Source organism: Engraulis encrasicolus, chromosome 14, assembly GCF_034702125.1.
Source record: "Engraulis encrasicolus isolate BLACKSEA-1 chromosome 14, IST_EnEncr_1.0, whole genome shotgun sequence".
NCBI lineage: Eukaryota > Metazoa > Chordata > Actinopteri > Clupeiformes > Engraulidae > Engraulis > Engraulis encrasicolus.
This window is the reverse complement of record NC_085870.1, coordinates 36,327,683-36,351,746: the sequence shown is the minus strand read 5'-3', so window position 1 is coordinate 36,351,746 and position 24,064 is coordinate 36,327,683. Positions and strand designations below refer to the sequence as shown.

The 24,064-nt window shown below is 45.6% G+C and overlaps 1 protein-coding gene across 1 annotated transcript; it reads right to left on the bottom strand.

The window, feature by feature from the left end:
* Nucleotides 1-886: 886 nt before the first annotated feature.
* Nucleotides 887-23,666, bottom strand: si:ch73-267c23.10 (serine incorporator 1). The gene is made up of 10 exons (XM_063215614.1): nucleotides 23,628-23,666; nucleotides 22,367-22,528; nucleotides 21,716-21,909; nucleotides 19,367-19,446; nucleotides 16,630-16,767; nucleotides 15,171-15,340; nucleotides 6,351-6,441; nucleotides 5,534-5,741; nucleotides 2,676-2,918; nucleotides 887-1,518 (listed from the first exon to the last, which is right to left on the bottom strand). Exons 1-10 carry the CDS (start codon nucleotides 23,664-23,666, stop codon nucleotides 1,392-1,394), a joined length of 1,452 nt encoding a protein of 483 aa, XP_063071684.1. The 3' UTR covers nucleotides 887-1,391.
* Nucleotides 23,667-24,064: the final 398 nt, after the last annotated feature.

Here is a 24,064-nt window from a genome sequence, read left to right as displayed (position 1 = left end):
AGGACCAGTACTATCAGTATACAGCAGCTTTCCATGTTTCATTCAGTCAGGTGATATCACTTCCCAAAAACATACCACTTAGTAGGGTGGTAAAAGGGGATACATTATACATTTTAAACAAGTTCAATGGGGTTCAAACTACAATTGATACAATCAAACCATAATTGAAATCATGTATAAAAAAAAAAAACCACTGCAAATCACACTGTGCCTTTTAGCCAATATTGGCTTGTGCAAGAAGAGCTCAGTATCAAACAGGCTTGACTTCAAATAGTCATTCATAGCCAATATTTTTCAAAGAAAAAATATACAATATCAAGGAAAAAATACAATATATATTATATTACATAGCAATTAATAGCTTGGTCCAGTTACAGGTTCTGTTGACTGAATTATAGCCAGTGCCAGTGCAATATCACAGATACATGACGGATTTGGCATCAAAATCACATGAAATGTGTCTTAAGCATCACAGCATATACAATATACAATATATATAAAGAGTTATTTTCCAAAAAGCCATTAAAATACATTTTTTCATGAATAGCATCGGAGCAAATGGAACTGGCTTAATATTAACTTTTTTTCTTTCTTACTGAATACAAATAACAAAACAGTGCGGAGGCACAATAAAAACACATAATTTATGAATATTTCAGAAAATGGAGCGTTTGGGAAAAGAACTCTTCATACAGAATAACCGGGCGAATAGACTGGCCGCGACAAGAGCCAAGTGACAGAGAATCACTTCTGTGCAGCAAGAGCAATACGAGCGATTGAAGCGACTATGTCTGTTAAAAGCAGAATGCAAGCATTCCAACATTCCCATTGGCTGTGGCGGCTGTCGCCGAACCACATCATAGCTAATTTGCATAATATTCCCAAGAGTTCAACAAAAAAACTGTCACTGTCTCACGCAAATCGCCTCTAGTCGCCCCAATCGTTTTTGTCGCGTGACTCAATACAAAGTCAATTACTTCCATCGCTCGCGTCGCTTAGGTCGCAGACGGTGTATTCGTGCAGTAAAGCTACATGTATGTGCACCCCAAAAGAGACCAAAGCGAACAGGTATCCCATGTACATGAAGAAGTGTTGCCATGGATTCCCTTTATTTGCTCTCAATGTTATGTCAGACTTAGCTCACCACAGAGCGTCTCTGGCTTGGCAACCTTTGACATCTGGTGATGTCGCCGATCTGTGTCATAGTGCATTATCATAAAGTAAACTTCACTGGTCACCCAGTTTGCTTCTCCCCTGGCGAAGTCCTTTGGTAACACTCTTCACCACCTTCCATAGAAAAATAATGACTGTCGTCCCTCTGGTCACTTTGGTGGCCTCTGGATTGCACGTACGGTACAGTACGTGGACAACCAGCAGCAAGGCGACCCTCTCTAGGTGAAGTCCCGATTGGTGAAGATCATGGGAGCCACTAGCGTCCATATGTAGAGGGACAGACACACCCAACTGGACGACATCTTCACCCACACTGCTGGCCACTTGCTCGTCATGACCCCAGGACTGTTCAACACACAAAGGTTAACGGTCAAGGTCAGATCTTACATCTTTTCAAAGTCAGAACTGGACAAACTGAAGAGTGTGTCGATAACGCATACCAGAGTTTAAGCTTATTTTTTGAGAATTGCTCTATACTATATTGTGCTATATTATCATTGGAATCAATATTTTCATCAGCAAATCAAAACTTGCCCCTGTCCTAATTACAGGACAAGGCATGAAAAGTCCAGAGACAAAATGTGTATACAACCAATAAAATGACTTCAGTGAAGTAAAACTAAAACACGTTGTAATGTAGGCTCAAAGAAGAATGCAACCAGTAAGTATGGTATCGATTTACTTGTTCCCTAAAATCATGCACCCACACTGCTCTACAATTTTGTGCCCCATACCGACAACACCACACTAAACAGTACATTTTTCAGTGTTAATTCAACAATTACAGAGGACCAACTAGCAAAGTGCTACATTTGTTCCTGTTACTATTCCTTGAAAAGGCTTTACTGATAGTGCCACTAAACTATGACATTACACAAAGCCTTCACTGTAATGCATTACAACTAGGTCATTGCTGATTCTCACTGCAGCAGACTTAAAACAGGGACCTTGTCTTAACGCATCGTAGCCCCATAATCAACACCGTTTCACCAGTGGAACACTGTAATAGTCATTGAAAAGTTAACTACCATAGTACTACACTACTATGACATAACACAGGGCCTTTAGTAATGCACTACGACTTGGTCATTGCCATTCAAGTAACATCAAAATTTTAACAGCATGTCTTACTGGCATTAGTGTTGATTCAACATCGTAAAAATGTACTGTGCACACTTAGTCATGGGTAAGTGGTTAGGGTGTCAGACTTGTAGCCTAAAGGTTGCTGGTTCGACTCCCGACCCACCAGGTTAGTGGGGGGAGTAATTGACCAGTGCTCGCCCCCATCCTCCTCCATGACTGAGGTACTCCGTGCATGGTACCGTCCCGCCGCACTGCTCCCTGGGGGCGCCACTGAGGACTGCCCCCTTTCACATAAATGCAATTACGTTGTGTGCCGTGAACACTTGTGTGCTGTGTCACAATGACAATGGGAGTTGGAGTTTCCCAGCTTTCACGTTTTCACCTCACTTCTCCCCCCTGCAATGAGCAGTGCAACTGACCTGTACCAGCTGGTCAGGGTCATCATGATGTAGAGGGAGGCCAGGAAGAGCATGAAGTGGAAGAAGGAGTAGTTGTACTGCACTGACTCCCTCTCGTTGTCCTCCACACGCCTGGCGGTACCACTCTCCACCTCCGTGACGTCCGGGAGACCCGCAGAGGAGCTCTCCTCCGCTATCGTCTCCCTCAAGTCGTTGGAGGAGAGGGTCAGCTTACTCACCTGGCTCGGGTTGGCTGACCGGATGCTGCGGAATAGAAATAAAAAAATAAATATTTATTTTATTAATCTTCTTTTATTTATTTTATTCATTCATGATGTGTTTTTATGTTTTTTATAACCATATTGATGGTCATTTTAACCTTTTATTGACCACTGCACTTTATGTCTGTCCTGTGGTATATGTTGTTGCTGTCTTTGTGCTTATGTCTTGCTGTACATCACCCCTTTTGGGGAGTGGGACAATAAAGTTTAAAAGTTGAAAGTTGAAAAGACTGTAGGTTTAGAGGTTTCTCAACAGGGGCTCTACAGCCCCCCAGGGCACGTTGGGGAGCCGGAGAGGGGCGTTCAGAAGGATACAGCTGAGAGGGGGCGGTGCTTAGTTGCCATAGGGTGGCATTACTGTAATCTTTTTTATTTTTTAATACTAACATTATAATAATATCTGCATTGGCAGGTATATGATGAGGTCAAGAGGGCGTTGTGAGGCTTATGATGAGGTCAAAGGGGCGTTAATTCAAAAAAAAGGTTGAGAACCATTTATTTTGATGGATTACACCACACTCACAACTTCCTTCCTTCCTTATTCCTCTTCGCTCCGAGTGGAGCATAGGGCTTCTACTAACTGCCTCCAGACAACACGATCTTGGCTTTTCCTCTTTGCTTCATTCCAGGTGATGCTTATTTTCTGGAGTTCATCTCTGGTGGTTCTTCGCCATGAGTCTTTGGGCCTTCCTCTGCGTCTTGTACCTTGAGGGTTCCAATCGAGCGCATGTCTTGTGGTGTTTGACTCTGGCTTTCTTAGGGTGTGTCCAATCCATTTCCATTTCCTTCTTTTGATGGTTACTTCCAGTTCTTCATGTTCAGTACGTCTCCAGAGCTCGTTGTTGGTTATTTTGTTTGGCCACCAGATGCCACATAGATGTCTTAACTTCTTGTTGATGAATGGTTGTAGTTTAGCCAATATACCCTTGTTTATTTTCCATGTTTGGCAGCCATACAAAAGAACGGTTTTGACACTGGAATTAAAAATCCTTAGCTTGGTCTTTAAAAAAATGGCTCTACTTCTCCAAACTTTGCTTAGGGTGGAAAACATTTGTTGCACGCTTCTCTTTCGGGCCATCACTTCTTCCTCTTTTCCTCCAGATTCTGTAACTATGCTGCCAAGGTAGCGGAACTGGTCTACTCTCTCAATGGTTTCTTCTCCACATTTGAGTTCGTTGGTATTTGTAGGGGTCTTAACTCTCATTTCCTTTGTTTTGTCCACATTTATATTGAGGCCTACTCTCCCTGCGTTTCTCTTCAAGGTGTCTACTTTCTGTCTCATATGCATTATTTTGTGGCTTAGCAAGCACAGGTCGTCTGCAAATTCTATGTCCTCTAACTGTCTGGTTAGTGTCCACTGGATTCCTGTCTTCTCTCTTCCATAAGATTCACGTGTTACCCAGTCCAGCAGGACGAGAAACAGTAGGGGGCTTTTCAGGCAGCCTTGTTTTAGTCCAGTTTTAATTTCAAAGCCTTGTGTTGTTGTTCCATCATGTATGACACTGGCTTGAAAACCATCATATCACTTTGATCATCCTGACCATTTTGCCTGGCACGCCGTAATGTCTCAGGAGATGCCAGAGTGTGGCCTGGTCCACTGAATCATAGGCTTTTTTAAAGTCCACAAATGTCATATAAAGTCCTGAATTCCACTCAAGAGACTGTTCAATTATTATTCTCAGTGTTGCTATTTGGTCACAGCATGATCTTTCAGCTCGGAAGCCGGCTTGCTCGTCTCTTAACTTAAAGTCATGACAAGTGTTATACTAGAAAAAGCACTCACAACTAAAAGGTGCCAAACATAAAAATAGAAAAGAAAATAGAAAGAAATAGACAGAAAAATGTCTCCATGTCTTCATGCTCTTTTACTTGCCAGGCTTACGGTCAAAGACCTTCCTGCAACACTTTTGTGTTTTTTTTCCCTAAGGAGGGTCTTTGACCGAAAGCTTGGCAAGAAAAAAAGAACTAAAAGGATTTATGTGTGCATACAGTTTTCTTCCTCTTGTCACAGATGATTATGGATTTAAGTCAACACAGCAATAAAATGAAACATGTTAAACGCTGATATGAAATGAGAAATGAGGCAGATTTTTTTTTTGCTATTGCCCATTTGATTTCTATTGTGTATTGTTCAAAATTTGACTTGATTGTTCTTGGTACTTTTTCATTCTGTTTTTTAAGGGTTCATATAAAAAGCATAAAAAATCTACAGGCTCAACAGTCTCAAATCGTATTGGGCAGAGAATAACAGACTAAAAGATTGGTGAGGGGCAAGTCTCTGTATGTTAAATGCTCTTTGGTTTTTAACTTGTCAGTTGACATTAGCACAAAAAGCATTCGACATTCACTCTCAGAAATAAAGGTACAGGACTTGTTGCTGTGGCAGTACCCTCAAGGGGAGTACCATTGCGTCGCTTGGGTGGTACCTCAAAAAAGAGATGACAGATGCACAGCGGTTGACATTGCAAGAAACTGAACGCACCTCTTTTTTTGGGGTACCCATCGAGCAACGCAATGGTAATCCCCTTGAGGGTACTGCCACAGCGACGAGTTCTGTATCTTTATTTCTGAGAGTGTTCAGCATCCAATCAAACTAACCTGGAGTACAGGATGCAGACGACGAATATGGAGAGGCCCACGATGCTCTGGGCGTCCCACCAGCGCAGGTAGGGGGAGGTGATGTCTGGTTCCTCTGTGCCCAAGATGAGGACCGACGTCACATTCTCCTCCAGCTCCAGTGTAGCAATCGTTGGTGGCACTATCGTCTCCTGAATAAGGTCCAGCAGTCTGGGGTTGCACACCCGGTCTGCTCAGAAGAAGAAGAAGAAGAAGAAGAAGAAGAAGAAGAAGAAGAAGAAGAAGAAGAAGAAGAAGAAGAAGAAGAAGAAGAAGAAGAAGAAGAAGAAGAAGAAGAAGAAGAAGAAGAAGAAGAAGAAGAAGAAGAAGAAGAAGAAGAAAGAGAGAGAGAGAGAGAGAGAGAGAGAGAGAGAGAGAGTCAGAACGTCTTGTGATTTCAAGCTTTACTACCATAGTAGTACACAACTATTACACAGTCTTTAGTAATACGACTTGGCTATTACCATTCTAGTGACACGAAGAGGGCCATGTCTAAACTCATTTAGGCTGAGAATGAAACACTAAAAGATGGTGGTGACAGTCTCTGTATGTTTAATCTTAGGTGAAAAATTGATAGATAACGAAGGTTGTGTTTCTCAAAAGCATAGTTGCTACCCAATTAGCAACTTTGGTTGTTACCAAGGGGAAAATGCATTTTAAACAACAAAGTAGCCAACATGGTTAGCAACTGGTTTTGAAAAATGCACCCAAGGCCTCAGAGAAACTTGCTAGCATCTGGTCAGGGCCGCTGACAGCTTTGGCTGAGCCCTGGACACAGTCATGTGAAAGGATATCTTACCTGGTTCATTGGTCATGGCAGACCATATGATATAATTGGTGTAGAGGGTGATGATGGAGGATTGGAGCAGTCCAGATCTGGGCTGAGATTGCTAATGAAACAAACCAATAAAACACACAGGTTCACTCAGTTCTTGCAATCATAATAGAAGTGACATTGACATGGCTGAGTATTCAATCACAGACACAAAGAACCATTACCAAATAAAACTGAAGAACCTCGTCAACGGAGGCCCCAGACACCAAGTGATGTAGAAACTACTAGAATAGGCGGGGGGTGACGTAAAAGCTCTCCCCCCACTTTGTGTATAAGTAGGTATGCCTTAAGCAAAACCCTGATTTTTGTGTGGATTTTTAGACTTCTTGCACTTTTTCTGTAGAAATTTCCTTCTTCGGATTTTGGCAGAGAGCAGCGCCAGGAAGAGAAAGTTTCACTTTTACTTAGAGCTTAGAGTGTGTGCAAGAGGTATATTTAGCTTAGTGGATCGGACTATTCACTTTTGAAGAACCTCGTCAACGCTATCTTCAGGAAGCAGGGCGCAGCCGACGCAGAGACAGTTTCAACCCATATAAGGGCATAGAGTATAGATACACCGCTCTGTACCCAAAGCGCAGACAGACAGGGAGAGGTGGAGGCCCCAGACACCAGGTGCTGTAGAAACTACTAGAATAGGCGGAGGGTCACGTAAAAGCTCTCCCCCCACTTTGTGTATAAGTAGGGATGCCTTAAGCAAAACCCCGATTGATGATTTTCCGTGGATTTTAGACTTCTTGCACTTCTTCTGTAGAGATTTCCTTCTTCGGATTTTGGCAGAGAGCAGCGACAGGAAGAGAAAGTTTCATTTTTACTTAGAGATTAGAGTGTGTGCAAGAAGTATATTTAGCTTAGTGGATCGGACTATTCACTTTGTAACCAGTGACTACCTCGTGTTTTATTAAATAAATTCGGCTATCTAACCTACTTTTACTCTCATCTGGATTTTGTTCATCACTTTTGAGAGGGGACAACACAACCCAAGGCGCAGGCAGCACCCAAGAGGCGAGGTAAGAGAACTTGATTACTACTCTGTTTGCAGGCTCTGGTCAACCTTAGAGTAAACGGAGGGGTGATTTATTAGCACACCACTGGTCCCAGGCCTCACAAGTCCGTCAGCTACATATGAAGAGTTCAGATGCAAAACCCCCTAAGTGCCTTTTCAGAAAATAATCTTAATTCATTTTTATTTAATACAAAGCTATCGAAATTGCATACTTTTTTATTTTATTTATGTAATATAACTATTTATATGTATTATCAAGTATATGAATGTAAACCTAACCAACAACGGTGTTCATATAGAAGTGCAGGTCTTCAGAAATGGAGTTAGGGGGTTTTGCATCTGAACTCTTCATATTTAGTCTTCTCCCAGCAGATCGATACCAGACCGCGGTCTTTCTGCTTAGTTTCAGCCGGCGTGTTTTTCTCTGCCTTTCACACTGACAGCGTCGGCGTGCGCGGCCAGTCCTATTCAAAACCCTCCCCACAGCCAAAGCTAGCATGCTACTCTGCCATTCATTTGAATGAGACACCGCCGGTCGCCGGCGTGAAAAATGCAGCGCGGCACGGAGCCGGCTCCCGGCCACTATACGGACACTGATCTCGGGAGGGATGAGGCTGAAACCGCCCACCCCCTTAGTGGCACTTGATATGCACTTAAACACAACACAGGCCGAGCTGGACGCCGACCTGTCAGGTAAGCCTCAGGATCCGCTGTATCACTTCACCGATGAGGATATGACATACCTCTGCCGGAACCGGCAGACAAGCCCACAGTGGGAAGGGGACCTAGGGGCCGGACTGCTCCTAGTAGCCCTGAACCCGATGGCTCGAGAGCCCGGGGCAGCCGAGAAGTGGCGGAACCACCTCTGGGATGAGATGCAGTACATGTGGGTGGCGGCCCTAAACACATGTGCAGATATGCAAGTGCAAAACTTGCTAGTAACAATGACTACCCAGGCTAAAACATACACCTGGAATGGACTGGGACAACAGCGGGCAGCAGCAATGATGCTCACCGCTCTCCCGCTGGATCTATTGGATGGACAATGCAAAGGATTTGAAATTCACCTGTCGGCACAGACCGATGCCGACGAGGCTATCCTACAGGGAGAGGTGGCAGGATATAAGCCACAAATGGCGGGTACCCCAGCCGAGGGCCCGAGTAATTCCCAACCGGTGGACCCGGAGTCCCTGAGAAGGATGGCAAATGAGCTGACCCATGCTTTGGACGAAGCTTTGGGTCCTGACAGGGGCCCGGGGCCTGGCCAGACACCGCAGACCCGGACCCCTCTAAACCCTCTGGCCCCGGCAGGGCCAGGTAGGAGAGTTGGAGGCCCCCGGACGGGGCCCCCCGCTCAGGAATTTCTAAACCCTCCGGCCCCGGCAGGGCCAGGTAGGGGAAGTGGAGGATCCCGACAGGAACCCCCGCTCAAGAATTTCTAAACCCTCCGGCCCCGGCAGGGCCCGGTAGGGGAGTTGGAGGCCCCCGGCCGGGGCCCCCCGCTCAGGAATTTCTAAACCCTCCGGCCCCGGCAGGGCCCGGTAGGGGAAGTGGAGGATCCCGACAGGAACCCCCGCTCAAGAATTTCTAAACCCTCCGGCCCCGGCAGGGCCCGGTAGGGGAGTTGGAGGCCCCCGGCCGGGGCCCCCCGCTCAGGAATTTCTAAACCCTCCGGCCCCGGCAGGGCCGGGTAGGGGAAGTGGAGGATCCCGACAGGAACCCCCGCTCAAGAATTTCTAAACCCTCCGGCCCCGGCAGGGCCCGGTAGGGGAGTTGGAGGCCCCCAGCCGGGGCCCCCCGCTCAGGAATTTCTAAACCCTCCGGCCCCGGCAGGGCCCGGTAGGGGAAGTGGAGGATCCCGACAGGAACCCCCGCTCAAGAATTTTTAAACCCTCCGGCCCCGGCAGGGCCCGGTAGGGGAGTTGGAGGCCCCCGGCCGGGGCCCCCCACTCAGGAATTTCTAAACCCTCCGGCCCCGGCAGGGCCAGGTAGGGGAAGTGGAGGATCCCGACAGGAACCCCCGCTCAAGAATTTCTAAACCCTCCGGCCCCGGCAGGGCCCGGTAGGGGAGTTGGAGGCCCCCGGCCGGGGCCCCCCGCTCAGGAATTTCTAAACCCTCCGGCCCCGGCAGGGCCCGGTAGGGGAAGTGGAGGATCCCGACAGGAACCCCCGCTCAAGAATTTTTAAACCCTCCGGCCCCGGCAGGGCCCGGTAGGGGAGTTGGAGGCCCCCGGCCGGGGCCCCCCGCTCAGGAATTTCTAAACCCTCCGGCCCCGGCAGGGCCCGGTAGGGGAAGTGGAGGATCCCGACAGGAACCTCCATTTCAGGGGCTCACGAACTCCCAGGTGGGAACGCCTGGACGAAATCTGAGGCCAACCTCGGGCCCGGCTGGCCAGCCGAGACCCAAAGTGCCAGTGGCCCCCCTGGTACCTATACCAGTGACAAGAACAAACGCCCACCGATACGGGGACCAATATAGGCCCCAGGCCCCGTTCCAGAGGGACCCCCCTGGGATCTCATGGGAGCAAAGCCTGGAGGAACAGCCAGGGCAATCACCTCTAGTAGACTATCTAGGGGCCGGGCCGGCAGGGCCCGACCGGAATGTGGCATATGCCCCTTCCGGCAGGACTATACAACTCAGGCCGCGAAATGGCTTGGGGCAGGCCCAAGGGGCACAAGCGTGGGAGTATGGCTTACCACAGCCAGCTCCCCAGGACGTGGGAGTGCAGCGTACAAGCACCCCACGAGGCCTCCCAAGAGGGACCAGGCCACAACCTCCGCCAGCAGGGTTGACCATCCTGCCGCAGGCACCTGCACCAGCCCTGGAAGGGACGGTGACAAGGGCACGGAGGGTAGGGCTGCAACCCCTTCCACGCCTAGGATATGATGAGACCACCCAAAGGGCCCCAGTGGAAAGGGCCGTGGGATGGAGATTGGAGGATGGAACCCTCTTCCACCCAAGGTGGGAGTAAGCGGCCGACCGGCCCGAATTGGACTGGGAAATATCAGACTGGTATGGAGCCTCCGAGACTGAGGTCCGCTATATGCCGGATGTCCCGACGACCAGGGACATCTGGAGTCAGCCAGACATGACGAGGGTCTTCAAGCAGGCCTACATAAACCAAGGGAATGACAACCTGAGGGGCCAATGCTTGAGGAGAGACCAGTCCGTCAGGAGCTATGTGTCCGGAGTTAGGGACGGGATTAGGGCAGCCGGGACTGCTCAAGTGGACTCAGCTTCCCCCGCCCCGACTCCTGTGGCACCTGCTCCAGTGCACAGGCCGTTAAAGCCCCGAAACACCCAAAGACCAAGGGTGCACTCACAACCCGACGAGGAGGAGGACCCCTATGAGTTACTGGAACAAAGCATGGCCGCGCATCGGGTGGCCCCCCAAGCGCTGACCTTGCAAAGGGTCCCCCAGGTTTGAAACCCTCCACCACAGCAACAGTTAGGGATGGACTCCTTAACTTCGGGTGACCGATGGAACCGGTCACTAACAGGGATGCCTCTGGCCGGGGCACCCCAGTCTGCTGTGTTTGGAGGACCCCAAATGGCACACAAGCTTAAAATGTTGCCGCCAAGGAATGATAAGGAATCGGACGTGGAGTACCTGAAAAGAGTCCACGAGGGAGGAATAGATGTCGATGAACCTAGCGTGGCCACCGCTATGCGAATAAAGCACGGGGTACGACTACCGGACGGAATGAAAATGTCAGATCTAATAATAAATCAAGGTCATATCCCGGGACGGGACGAGATGCAAAAGAGAATTGAAGCGAGGAATTCCTGATCGATACAGGAGCAGAACTGAGCTGCAAAACCGAGAAAGCACCGGGCGATCGGTTTGTGGGATATTGCAGACTCAGACTCGCAGACGGGACCCTAGTACAAAAATCCGTATTCGTTACACTACAAGGCCTAGAATACTTTCTGGGACCTGAACATCTTTTAGGACGACCTTACCAGATTGGAACGAGAACCAAAAGGTAGCTCAAGCCCCAGAAGCATATAGAGAACAATTGGAAAGGATATTGAGGCAAGGAAAATATGCAGAACATGCACACCACGCCGGGAAATTAGTCATAGGCGAACCCTACCACATTCCGGCAACAATGCCCGAGGTCGATAAAAGGGTTTATTACACCCTGGGGGGCGACACAGAAAACAAACTTTGGGAAATAGTAAAGGAGTTAGAGAAGGAGGGTATAGTGAAGCCGATAACCAACCCGAAATGCCTGATGCACCTGAAACCGGTAATTAAACCTGATAACTCGATTCGGATAGCCCACGACCATAGGAACCTAAACCTAAAAACTAGTAAAGACGAAAGCTTATTGATCAATGCACAAAGAACATTAGCCCGGATGAAAATCGGAAAATGGCTAACAACACTCGATTTGAAGAACGGGTTTTGGTCCATCCCATTAGACGAAGAATCAATGGATAAGACGTGTTTTCAGATCAAAGGCAAATCTTTCAAATGGGCCAGGCTCCCAATGGGAGCACGTAATGCACCAAACGTGTTCCAGGATAGAATGAACGATCTGTTGGAAGGAATTGATTGCCTAGTCTATATTGATGACATTTTAATCTCAACAGATACCCCAGAAGAAAATGACCAAAATTTGGAACCAAGTGGGGGTGGCGGCCGAAGTGACATCCTCTCAAATCTCCCCCCTGTCAGACCATTCAGGGGGCCCATCTCCAAGTCAGCCCCCGCCTAGGCAGACCAGCGCATACTCCCCGGTCTCGCCACCATCTGGCCCGATGGTGGCATCAGAACAAACCCTGCTGGTGACCACCCAGACAAGAGTGTCACCCCAAGTCTCGCCCTTGCCTGAACCGGCAAGCGCACCACCCCCAATCCTGCTCACACCTCCACAGGGGGTAGTATATTCTCACCCCCAGATACCTCCAGTGAATTGTCACATGGGACAAGTGATGTTAGCCACTACACACGTCCCAAGGCACCGCTGTGGCCGGCAAGCCACAGTGGCAGGGGAAGCATTTTTCAGCGGGTGCCCATTCAAGCATAATTGCCAGCACTGTGACAATTGCTGCAATAAAGAAGCCCACATGATCACCGGATGGGAGGCAGCCTACCCGGGATGTGTAGGGTGTCTCAGGAGAAGCTGTCCCTGGTGTGGAGGCAAAGAATGCAAAGAGATGGTCGTTATGAAGACCTCGTACTGGGAGATAGTACCTCCAGGGAGGAGTGGGAACACTGAGCAAAGAATGGCCACAAACAGCTCAGGGACCATCGACCCAGAAAAGTGGGCCGATATTGCCTATGTAAGAATGCAAGACCATGTTGCCGACGGGATATTGGGTGAGGGGAGGACCCCCCTCACCAAGCTCAACAAATTAAAGGCCAGGTCAACGTTGGTCCAAGTAAAAGATGCAAGATTCACACCGTTGCCCAGAAACAAGATGATAGGCAACCGAGTATACCTGTTCCACTGGAGAGTTATGACCGGAGAACGGAAGTTCCAGTGGCTGGAAATCATAGATGAGAATGATCCGAGAAAACACCTGGAACTATTCGCGGACCTACCGGGTGCCCCCAAACCAAGAGGAGAATCAAGGCCACCACGTTCCAGGGAACTGGAACGGCGGGTGATCGTCCCCCCTGTCAGAGTCATCAATCAACCGAGACGTCGAGAGGTACCGCTGCCCTACTTCCGGAAGCCAGCTGGTGGGGGTGAAGAACCTCGTCAACGCTATCTTCAGGAAGCAGGGCGCAGCCGACGCAGAGACAGTTTCAAGCCATATAAGGGCATAGAGTATAGATACACCGCTCTGTACCCAAAGCGCAGACAGACAGGGAGGGGTGGAGGCCCCAGACACCAGGTGCTGTAGAAACTACTAGAATAGGCGGGGGGTGACGTAAAAGCTCTCCCCCCACTTTGTGTATAAGTAGGTATGCCTTAAGCAAAACCCTGATTTTTTCGTGGATTTTTAGACTTCTTGCACTTCTTCTGTAGAAATGTCCTTCTTCGGATTTTGGCAGAGAGCAGCGACAGGAAGAGAAAGTTTCACTTCTACTTAGAGCTTAGAGTGTGTTCAAGAAGTATATTTAGCTTAGTGGATCGGACTATTCACTTTGTAACCAGTTACTACCTTGTGTTTTATTAAATAAATTCGGCTATCTAACCTACTTTTACTCTCATCTGGATTTTGTTCATCACTTTTGAGAGGGAACAACACAACCCAAGGCGCAGGCAGCGCCCAAGAGGCGAGGTAAGAGAACTTGATTACTACTCTGCTTGCAGGCTCTGGTCAACTTTAGGTGCCGTTTCCACGTAGCTGGATATTTTTATATGTGGATATTTTTTTCTCCTGCTTGTATTGGTTTTGCATTGGTTTTGGCCTTCCGTTTCCACGTAGCAGATATTGAAAAATCCAGGTGCAGGAGAAAAAAATAGCAGGAGAAAAAAAGATCCTGTTTAGGGGTCTGAAACGCATTTGTTACAATGGAGGATTTTTTTATCCACATGTTGCGTTTACACCTAGCAGGAGAAAAAAATACCCTGCTAAAAAAATATCCTGCTACGTGGAAACAGCACCTTAGAGTAAAACCTAGGGGTGATTTATTGGCACACCACTGGTCCCAGGCCTCACAAGTCCGTCAGCTACATATTCAGTCTTCTCCCAACAGCTACACAGGGACGTTAATCGTTACCAGACCTGAGTTTCCTTACTGCTGTTCTTGTGGACTCCTACAGTGAATGAATGGTGGAGCGAAACCCTAGGAAAGGGAGCTGTGGGCCGGGAAACACAGTTATAATTGTACAATAATCCTCCTTTGGATAGGGGTAATCGTAAAACAGGAAATACGATTAAATTGTACATTATTGTCCCTTTTTACAAAAACCAATGTCGATTTCTTGTTTTTTGTTTTGTTTACATCACACCGTCTGTCATTATCCATACAACTGAATCATTAGATAGGCTACATGGAATTCATAATATAGGTCTACTAATTTGAAAAGTCTACAGGTAAACTACTAGCCAAGGTCACAGTTAACTGATTTACTGAAAATAGCATCAGACTAGAGGATGAGATTTTTCAGGAATTCCCGTGGGTCCCGCGGGTCCTGCAAGATTCCCGTGGGATGGGAGTCAACATTTTAAAGATGAACAGGAGCAGGCAGGAGCGGGAATAAAGATGAATGGGAGCGGGCAGGAGCGGCAATAAAAATGAACCGGAGCGGGAATGACAAAAATAGATTTTTTTGACGAAACGGGAGTGGGATTGATTTGAGTGGGAGTGGGCAGGATTGTGAAACATTCTTTTCAGAAGTGGACAGGATGGGATTTGTTTCTTTTACTCAAGTCCGGGATGGGATTTTTTTTCTGGGACCGGGATGGGACGGGAGTGAAAATCAACTCCCGTGTCATGCTCTACATCAGACTTATGTCTGTAATTCTGCTGTGACAAAATCTGTAAGGTCGGGGACATGGTCCAATAAATTGTGTTACATTTTTACATTACACTTATCTGACTCTTTTATCCAAAGCCAATTACAGTATTTTTGGTACAAGGTTTTATTTACAGTGCCTGTAACAATGTGGGGTTAGGTGCCTTGCTCAAGGCCACTTCAGCCATGCATTAGGATACTGGAGAGTACCCACATTCATCTCATTGGTATCGTATTCAAACCTACAAACTTCCAATCCAAAGACCATCTCCCTAACCATTAGGCCACAGCTGCCCCACAAATACAGAAACCAACCAACTAAAAAGAGAATGAGAGTGTGTTTTGTAAGTTCCTTTTACCTGCACTTTGGGCAGCACGGAAATGATGGAGGCCACGGTGCACAGCAGCATGTTGAAGCTAATGAAGAACTTGTTGAGGGTGCAGGCGTCCGGCTGGGTGTAGACCCAGAAGAACAGCGTCACGGCAACAGCTGACAGTACGTAGTTCAGAGCCGTCACAGACAGCAGAGCTGCAGAACAAGATTGCACATTAACCCTTTGAGGAGTAAGGATTTTTTCCCAGTTCTTCTAGAATTTCACTTGAACACTCTATAGCTCCCATATAAGTATGTGTTAAAAATCATGCAAAGTCCTTGTGACATCATAATGAGAACCCAAAATTCTGGCAAAATTCTAATCACATATTTGTGATGGCACTCCTCAAAGGGAGCACAAATGCGATTATTATGAGTCTGTCAACATACTAAGAAAATTTACTGAGGAAATTTACTACACAGTAAAAAAAAGGCAATGTTAATTCAACACTTGGAAAGTACTCTGTGGTGAATTAACACTGTAACACTGTATTTACATTTACGGAATTTACTACATATTTGAGAAGTAGACTCGGTAGTCTCACAATAGCCACTTGACTCCATGAGGGGATGTGTTAATATATTCTGTAGTTATTGTAGGATATGTATTGTAAAGAAGATAGAATACAATAGACTTTATCGTCATGCAAACGTAAAATTTGTCTCACTGTATGAAAACAAAAATAGACATTCACTCCATTGCTCAAAACATAAATAAATACCTCCATCACTGCATACATCCCCTCCCTCTAGCCACCATTCCCAGTATACACATCATCTACCAGATCCAGTCCCTTGTTTTTTGTCACACCTATCTAGTTGCTTGTTGACAATGCAAATTCCGTTTGGTATAAATGAATGTTTGTAGATGTTTCTCTTGCAATGTGCACTCTATAGCGCCTCACTGAGGAGAGCAATCCAAATTCAGGGTGAAGGGGGTGGGTGTCATATCATCATCTGAAATGTTCAGTGTTTCTCTCAACTGCAGTTCTATACAGATTGTCCAGTGTTTTTTGGGGGTCACCCTACGATTTCTCCAGCGATTTTCGTAACTCTGGACAGCCTGCTCTTGTTGGAAAGGTTGAGATCGCCATACCAAACAGAGATGTTATAAATATTGCATTACTATGTTATTGTATACTGTACATCCCGCTTAACTGACCTTTAGCTATTTTATTTGTTTGGTTTTTTTACCTTCCTGTTTTATTCCTGCCTTTTTTATCTTGTTTTTATCTGCCTTTGTCTTCTTTTACTGCACGGCTATTGTTATTATGCTTTTTGTCTTCTCTCTTTTTTGCATGGTTTTTATCTCTTTGTAAAGTACATTGAATTGCTTCCATGTATGAAATGCGCTTTAGAAATGAATTGTCTTGCCTTGGCAAAAGAAGATGGTTATTGAGAAAGTAAGTGCAGTTATTACCATGTCCGTTTACATTGTCACTCACCCGCATACCAGATCTTGGCATTCTCCTTCTCCATTCGGTCCACCCAGGATTCATTCCAGGAGTGGGCAAAGTCAATAAGCAGGACCAGCTGGATGAGGATGAAGCAGAACGCTCCGGAACAACCCACAACGAACCACACTGCAAAGGACAAAGATGACTTGAAAACATGATCAAACAAAGCATCCAAATACTGTATGTGTATGCATTGTGTGAAATTGTACAAGGATACAAAGATACAAGGATATTTATTTGTTATATACTGTACGTTAGGGTGCATCAGTTGCCCCCTATGAAAAGATATCGCCTTGGCCCTATAGTAAAAATGTTCTACACCCAGTAAAAACACACTGTGTAAAATATTTTGAAATTTGGATGAAGTCTACCGGGGCCACCAGCCCTATGAAAATAGAAAATAATGGTGATAGTCAGAATCTTGGAATAGAAATGGACATTTTGCTGCATAAAGGTACCCAATAAAAAACATATTGTCTCAGCTCTGTGATAAAAATGTTCTATGCACAGTAAAATCACTCTGTGTAAAATATTTTGAAATTTGGATGAAGTCTACCGGGGCCACCAGCCCCATGAAAATAGAAAATAATGGTGACAGTCAAAATCTTGGATAGAAACAGGGCTGGACTGGCCATCTGGCATGGCGGGCATTTCCCGGTGAGCCCGCACCCTCGTGGGGCCCCATTTTTTTATTTTTACATTACTGAAAAAATAGGGGCCCATGAGGGTGCGGGGCACACCGGTGAGTCAGTTCTCCGGCACTAGTAATAATGAGGGGGCCCCCTTAAATCCAAAAGTGCCCGGGCCCTATTTATCGCCCAGTCCAGCCCTGAATAGAAATGGACATTTTGCTGCATAAAGCCATCCAGTAAAAACATATTGCCTCAGCTGTGTGATAAAAAAATGTTCTATGCACAGTAAAATCACTCTGTGTAAAATATGTTGAAATTTAGATGAATTCTACTGGGTCCACCAGGCCCGTGAAGATACAAAACACTGGTGATAGTGATGGGCAACCTGGATTCCAAAGTCCAGTGCCACATATTCCTAATATAGCCAATATAATGAACCAGCTGACCCACTGCCAGTATCAAGCAAGAGATTGCAAAGTTGTATGACTTTTGTGTGCTTCACCTGTGGGCCTACAGGATTGTACAGGTAGCTGTTAATACCTGGTGGAGCATCTGTACTAAAGCTGTGAATGCTCCTTGGAATGACTTGTGTTTTTTTAAGAAATCCCTGCAGTAGTTCAATAGAGTACATACAATACAACTGTAAATGATGTTGGAAAGAGTGGCTTCCCAAAACCTGTACTTAAGTGGCTTCTAGGTATGTCATGGGTATCACCAGGTCCAGAGTCCATTGCCAAGGGCCTCTCAGGTAAGTTATAGTACTCATCTGATGGAGTAAAGTGAAATACTTCCACAGGCGATGGGATAAAGAAGTAATGGCACTCTTCAATATAGTTGTATTGACTGCTTTGTAGCCTAGGCATTCCAAGGAACATTCACAGCTTTGGTACAGATGTTCCTCCATGAATTGTAGGCCCACAGGTGAAACACACAAATATAACAGTCATGCAGCTTTGCAATCTCTTACTTGATACTTGCAGTGGTCCAAGGCAGCAAGGATTTGATATTGTGTTGCAAAAGAGCAAATTTGCCTAAATATAGCAGTTTGACCATCAGTCTGTCCTGAGACTGAAGTCTGTGTAAGTGGATCGACTGAATACGCAACCTGCTTAGATATTCCTTCTGTTTGTGCTCCCAATACAGGTGATCTCACTAATTACCTCATGAACCTGGCTTAAGTGGTAATTAGGCTCAGCTGGTTCATTATATTGGCTGGGGCAAATGTATCACGCAGTTTGTCCACCTCTGTTTTAAGACAATGGCAAACCTAGATTCAAAAGCTACAATCCAGTGCCACAGATTTCAAATGACCTGGTTTTACCTGTCCAATTGCCTAACTGGAAAGGTAAAACTAGGTATGTCATTTGGAATATGTGGCACTGGACTTCAGCTTTGGAATCCAGGTTGCCCATCACCATCACCATTATTTTGTATTTTCATGGGCCTGGTGGACCCGGTAGAATTCATCTAAATTTCAACATATTTTACACAGAGTGATTTTACTGTGCATAGAACATTTTTATCACAGAGCTGAGACAATATGTTTTTTTATTGGGTAGCTTTATGCAGCAAAATGTCCATTTCTATTCCAAGATTCTGACTATCACCATTATTTTCTATTTTCATGGGGCTGGTGGCCCCGGTAGACTTCATCCAAATTTCAAAATATTTTACACAGTGTGTTTTTACTGGGTGTAGAACATTTTTACTATAGGGCCAAGGCAATATCTTTTCATAGGGGGCATCTGATGCACCCTACTGTACGTGTGTGTGTGTGTGTGTGTGTGTGTGTGTGTGCGCGTGCGTGAGTGCGTGCGTGCGTGCGTGCGTGTGTGTTCAGTCAAATCAATTAGGAGGAATTTAATAAACAAATGGCATGAGGAAAGAAGCTCCTTCTCAGTCTCTCTGTTCTTGCTCTATGACAGCACAGTCGCTATACTAATGTCGGATGCTGGTGAGCTCTACATGGAACCAAAATGTTGCAGTATTTTCATTTCACTCTGTCTTGGTATATTTCAACTCCTCTGTGAAGAGCTGAATATTTCTACTAACAACTCTATTGTAACTACATGTATATAATTGAAGTGACTCACCATGAGTGAAAGACCCGTCAGGAATATAGAAGGCACCAGTGACTAACGCTATAACAGCAACGATTTTGAAAAACCAGAACCTGCAAAAGAGTCAAAGACAAAACGCTGCTAAAAGATTATGCACATTAGAAGAACTGCCATGATACATAATATTTTCTTGCGTGTTATCAGGGGTTAAGGCAGCCCAGGCCTAAGCCCAGCACATAGTATTTGTAAGCTCATACAGCGTTATGATGAATCAACAGCAGTGGCACATTTTTTCACTTTCCAGCTATCAAAACAGCTTCAAAGTCTGAACAGAGACCACATATCACATCCCAATTTAACCCCTGCATGTTGGTCATGGAAATGTATACAATTCTGTTGACAAAACAGAGCAGTGTCGTGGGTTTATCCTCAAGTTATGAGTGGTGTCATGATGTCACACACATTAGCTGCAGAGTGCAGACACATTCACTTTTGACCAACCAAACCCTATTAGTATTAATGACAGTACACTAGGGCTGCACGATATTAGAAAAATATGCGATACACGATAACATGACTGTATACCGCGATAATGATATTACTCATGATATACATGCCTATTTTTTCCCTCTCTACTTGCTATTCTACACTTTGTCATGTATAAAATAACTGAGAGCAATGTTTTATTTCTAACATTATTTTTTATTAGGAAAAAACATGCAATATACAGCATCAACTTAAAATGTAAATTTTCTTTACATATTTTTAGAACCTTTTCACCAGATTTGCTGTCATTAAAACTTAAACACTTTTTGCGATACGTGCACAACTTTTGCGATACGTGTATTGCAAGCCGTGATATCACGATAATGATGCATTTTCAGTTCAATAAAGACGCTTTGGCACACCTCTGTAGTTGATGATGCATTTTCGAAATATTGTGCAGCCCTACAGCATACACCAGCTTGAAATAGAGTATACTGAATACACTAGTATATTCTACAGTATATCAATGTCAGTACTATACTCTTATACACTCCAGTGGGAGTGTCTGGTGCTTTATAGACTTATCTTAGAAGAAAGGGCTGACAGCCCTGAGCTTCTTTTTGACTTGAACTCATATTCTGTTCACAGAGGTACAGTATGTGGTGGTGACACTCTGTGACTGCTTTCATGGCTCCCCTGCTGTAAGACCTCAAGGCCAGCTGCTCACTGCCCCATTGTATTGTGGGATTCAAGTGTTTTCCTTTCTGTTTTTACCACACAATATGCCTGTCATGTGACGGTAGACAAAACAGTACTCTCATTACAGTATCGTCAGAGAGAGTAGAGAGAGAGAGATTCCATTGGCCCACTGTTTCCGGGTTCTATTATTGCAAGGGGGAGGGGGGGAGTCCCCCTTTAGGCAGACCTCGGCAGACCTAAGGACTGTTCTATTCAATGCAAGAGTATTATGACACGCGCCTTTAGGCAGACCGGAACCTGGTCATGTTAGGTGCCCATAGCAACCTACTATATTGGCATATCTCTATATACTTAAAGAATCTCTAGTGTCGTACTTGTAAGTGTGTCACACTAACAGCACTGAATGGAGAGATGGTATTACAAAAAGCCTCAACACATGAATAGAGGAAAAATGTCAATACACTCACAATCATGGTGATGCTTTTGTTATAATTTTAATATATGGACCAGACACGACACAACTTTACTGGACTCCTCAATCATGCAACACCGCCGCCCCATGGTGTCTGCATGAACTGCATCATGGTTGTGACTTCTTTCTATATATCATGACAGTTTCATGTAATAGTAATAATAATAATAACAACAACAATAATAATAATAATAATAATAATAATAATAATAATAATAGCTTAGTTTTTTATAGCACCTTTCATGGGACTCAAGGTCACTTTTCAAAATGAATACAGATAGCAACACAGTCATGTATAGCTAAGCACATGGTGTTGTCCAGGGACAGACATCCAGGGTTCAGAAAGTAAAAACCCTGCCACATACTGTATGTGCTCCAGCCAGATTCCAATTCAATTGAACCAACTGGTCCCAATTACCACATCCTTTCAGCCAGGTTGATGAGCCAGTGAAATCACTAGTGTTAGCAGCTCAGGCCGCACTTTTTCTTTCTCAGTCCAGTTTGTCAGCCTCTTAAAAACCCATAGGTACATACCCTACGTTTGATCAAATACATATGCATGAGTGCCGCTAGGGGGGGGGAAAGGTGTTACAAAAGGGTCCAAGCACTGACAGTACTGGTACCCCTGTACGTATGAACTGTATTTCTGTATGTACATAATCCTGCACAAGTAGTCAGTCATTGGTAGGAACGTGTGAAACTGAATTGGGCTTGACTAGTCTTACCCATTGTGGATGGCGGCCCTGGGATCCCTGCTGTTCTTCACATTGATGGTGAGGAGGGCGAAGGCCAAGTAGAAGACACTCAGGCCGAAACACACCCGGTACACCGCCTTGTAGCCCACGAAGATCTCGCAGTCCACATCCGTGTCGATCACCAGGACCTCCGTGCCCACTCCCATGTCACAGAAACCCGGTATCTACGTAGAAACACGACACGACACAGGGCACCGCGTTAAGTAATGTGCCAGACCGACGGGCTTAGCGTTAAGACTCTTCCAATTAGTCATGGGTCTTCCCAGGACCTGGTCATGCTCCTGCCATTCATTAAACACAGTACGCTCATTCTGAGAACAACTCTTCAGCCAGGTAGAGTAGTTCCTTATTGGAATCACCTGAATTAACTGTACAGATTGGGATTTGGAGTATATGCTTCTACGTTGTAGCACCTGACATCTGATGGGCCATCAATCCACTTATACCGTGCTTTTGTGTTTGCTTCAGCTGAACTGACTATCCATTGAGTCTATGATCTACTGGAGTACTATGAATACTGCTTTACAGACTCTCATAGATTTAGAGAATGGAGTACTAGTTCAAGCTCTGTTAGTTGCTGTGGCAAGTGGTGGATGAAGATTGTGTGACTAGGCTATGTACCTTCTTGAGATACTCGTCCACCCCCGGTGACAGCATGATGCAGGCGGCGATGGTGCCTAGCAACAGGATGAAGGCATAGATGACGCGGGTGACAATGGAACTCTTGCTGCGTGGGCAACATTTACACATCAGGCACGTCGACCCGCAGCACATACACGGGATCTGTAAAGGGACAAAGAGGAACACACAGGAGTAGCCAGGAGGAGAAGTCAATCTCTCTCTCTCTCTCTCTCTCTCCTTATCTTATCTGTCATAATAGGTGCAGCTCCATCTGTGAAACAATAAAATGTTTTGATATGTATCAACAATAATTTTCCATTAGGACTTGGGACAGAGCACCAACACTTTAGGCCTATAAGAGGCTGCTGTGGAAATGTTTTGTTGGAGGAGCTGTTCTGTTATGTCATGTCATACATAAGATATGGCTGACTGTTGTCATGAAGGTTGGCAAATGAGGGCAGTGGGTCTTTCTCTGGTCAGCTTTAAGAGGGTGTAAACAGAATAATCCGATAGGCTGATAAACAAGGTCGGTTTAAGCGCTATCGTGATGGCAGGCTGTAGCGTACTGAGAGGAACCCAGGTCGTCGCCACGTCACAGGTGCGCACATTGCAATACAACATGCAACACAAGGCCAAGGGCTGTGGAAAAGTCTTGTCACATCCTACACAGTAGACTACACACGAACTATGTAACGGACAATAGAATAACCATTAAGCGCACTGGTTGTTCTATTTGTTTCAGGTCCAGCACGCATACTGACCCAGGTTACCACGTCCCCACGAGTTACTCCTCATGAATTACGTCATAGTGTCACGCCAACTATTTAGGCTACCAGAAATTTCTCGAAAGTTCACTCCAGACGTGTATTGATTTGTATCATCTTTTCTTACATAGACCTAGCTTGTTGCTATTGCCCGCAAACTGTTTCTCATGGGGCTGTGTTCATTTTATTATAAGAGCATCGCAGGCGCTCCATGAAGTGAGTGATGTCACCACAACCATGCGTTATTACAGAAACGCAAACTTGACACTTTCACATTAATAACTGTGACTAATAGAGGTAATAGATACAATTCCAAATGAACCTTTATGCTGATTACACAGCAATCCCCAAACCCAAACCCAACACACCTGTTGCACAAGACAATGCTGCTGTAGGCTATTCACTGACGGAACTCAGTCTATAGTCAAGTTACACGTATACTCTTTCTGTATAGTTCTAGTGCTAAGGTAGAACACATTTCCAGACATGTCCCTTACCCAGCTTGCGATAGAAAAGGCCCCCAACACGGCTCCCATTATTGTCCACCTTCACCCCTCCAGGGCGCACAAGTCCGTGTTTATGTCCTCGACACCGACCAGTCCTTTAGTGTCACTGGAGTAAGAATTCAGCCGCAAATTATTTCTCCGAATAACTTAAATGTATGTTCGCTTAATAGCTTAGTTCCATTCAACGTGTCACACATTGTCTTCGTTGACATCCCACGCTTTCTAGCGCTAAGTCCATGCGTAACGCTACTGACTAATTTGCGCGATAGATTTGGCCCTGTGCGTAAATGCTTAGTGATGTCACCACGTCCAGGCTTTGTGTGTGAGCGTAGGGACACAAAGATGGCGTGGAGAGACAACAACCAGGGACCAAGTTGGTGTGACAACAATACTTGTTTCAGATACATAGCATTATATTTTACATGTAT

Excerpts from the sequence above, each read along its gene's own strand:
- si:ch73-267c23.10 (XM_063215614.1), bottom strand. The coding sequence starts at position 23,666 with ATGGGAGCCGTGTTGGGGGCCTTTTCTATCGCAAGCTGG. Across the intron at positions 19,447-21,715 it reads AGGGCCGCCATCCACAATGG|GTTCTGGTTTTTCAAAATCG; the intron begins GTAAGACTAGTC and ends ACTCTTTTGCAG. Across the intron at positions 6,442-15,170 it reads CCGTGCTGCCCAAAGTGCAG|CAATCTCAGCCCAGATCTGG; the intron begins GTAAAAGGAACT and ends TTGTTTCATTAG.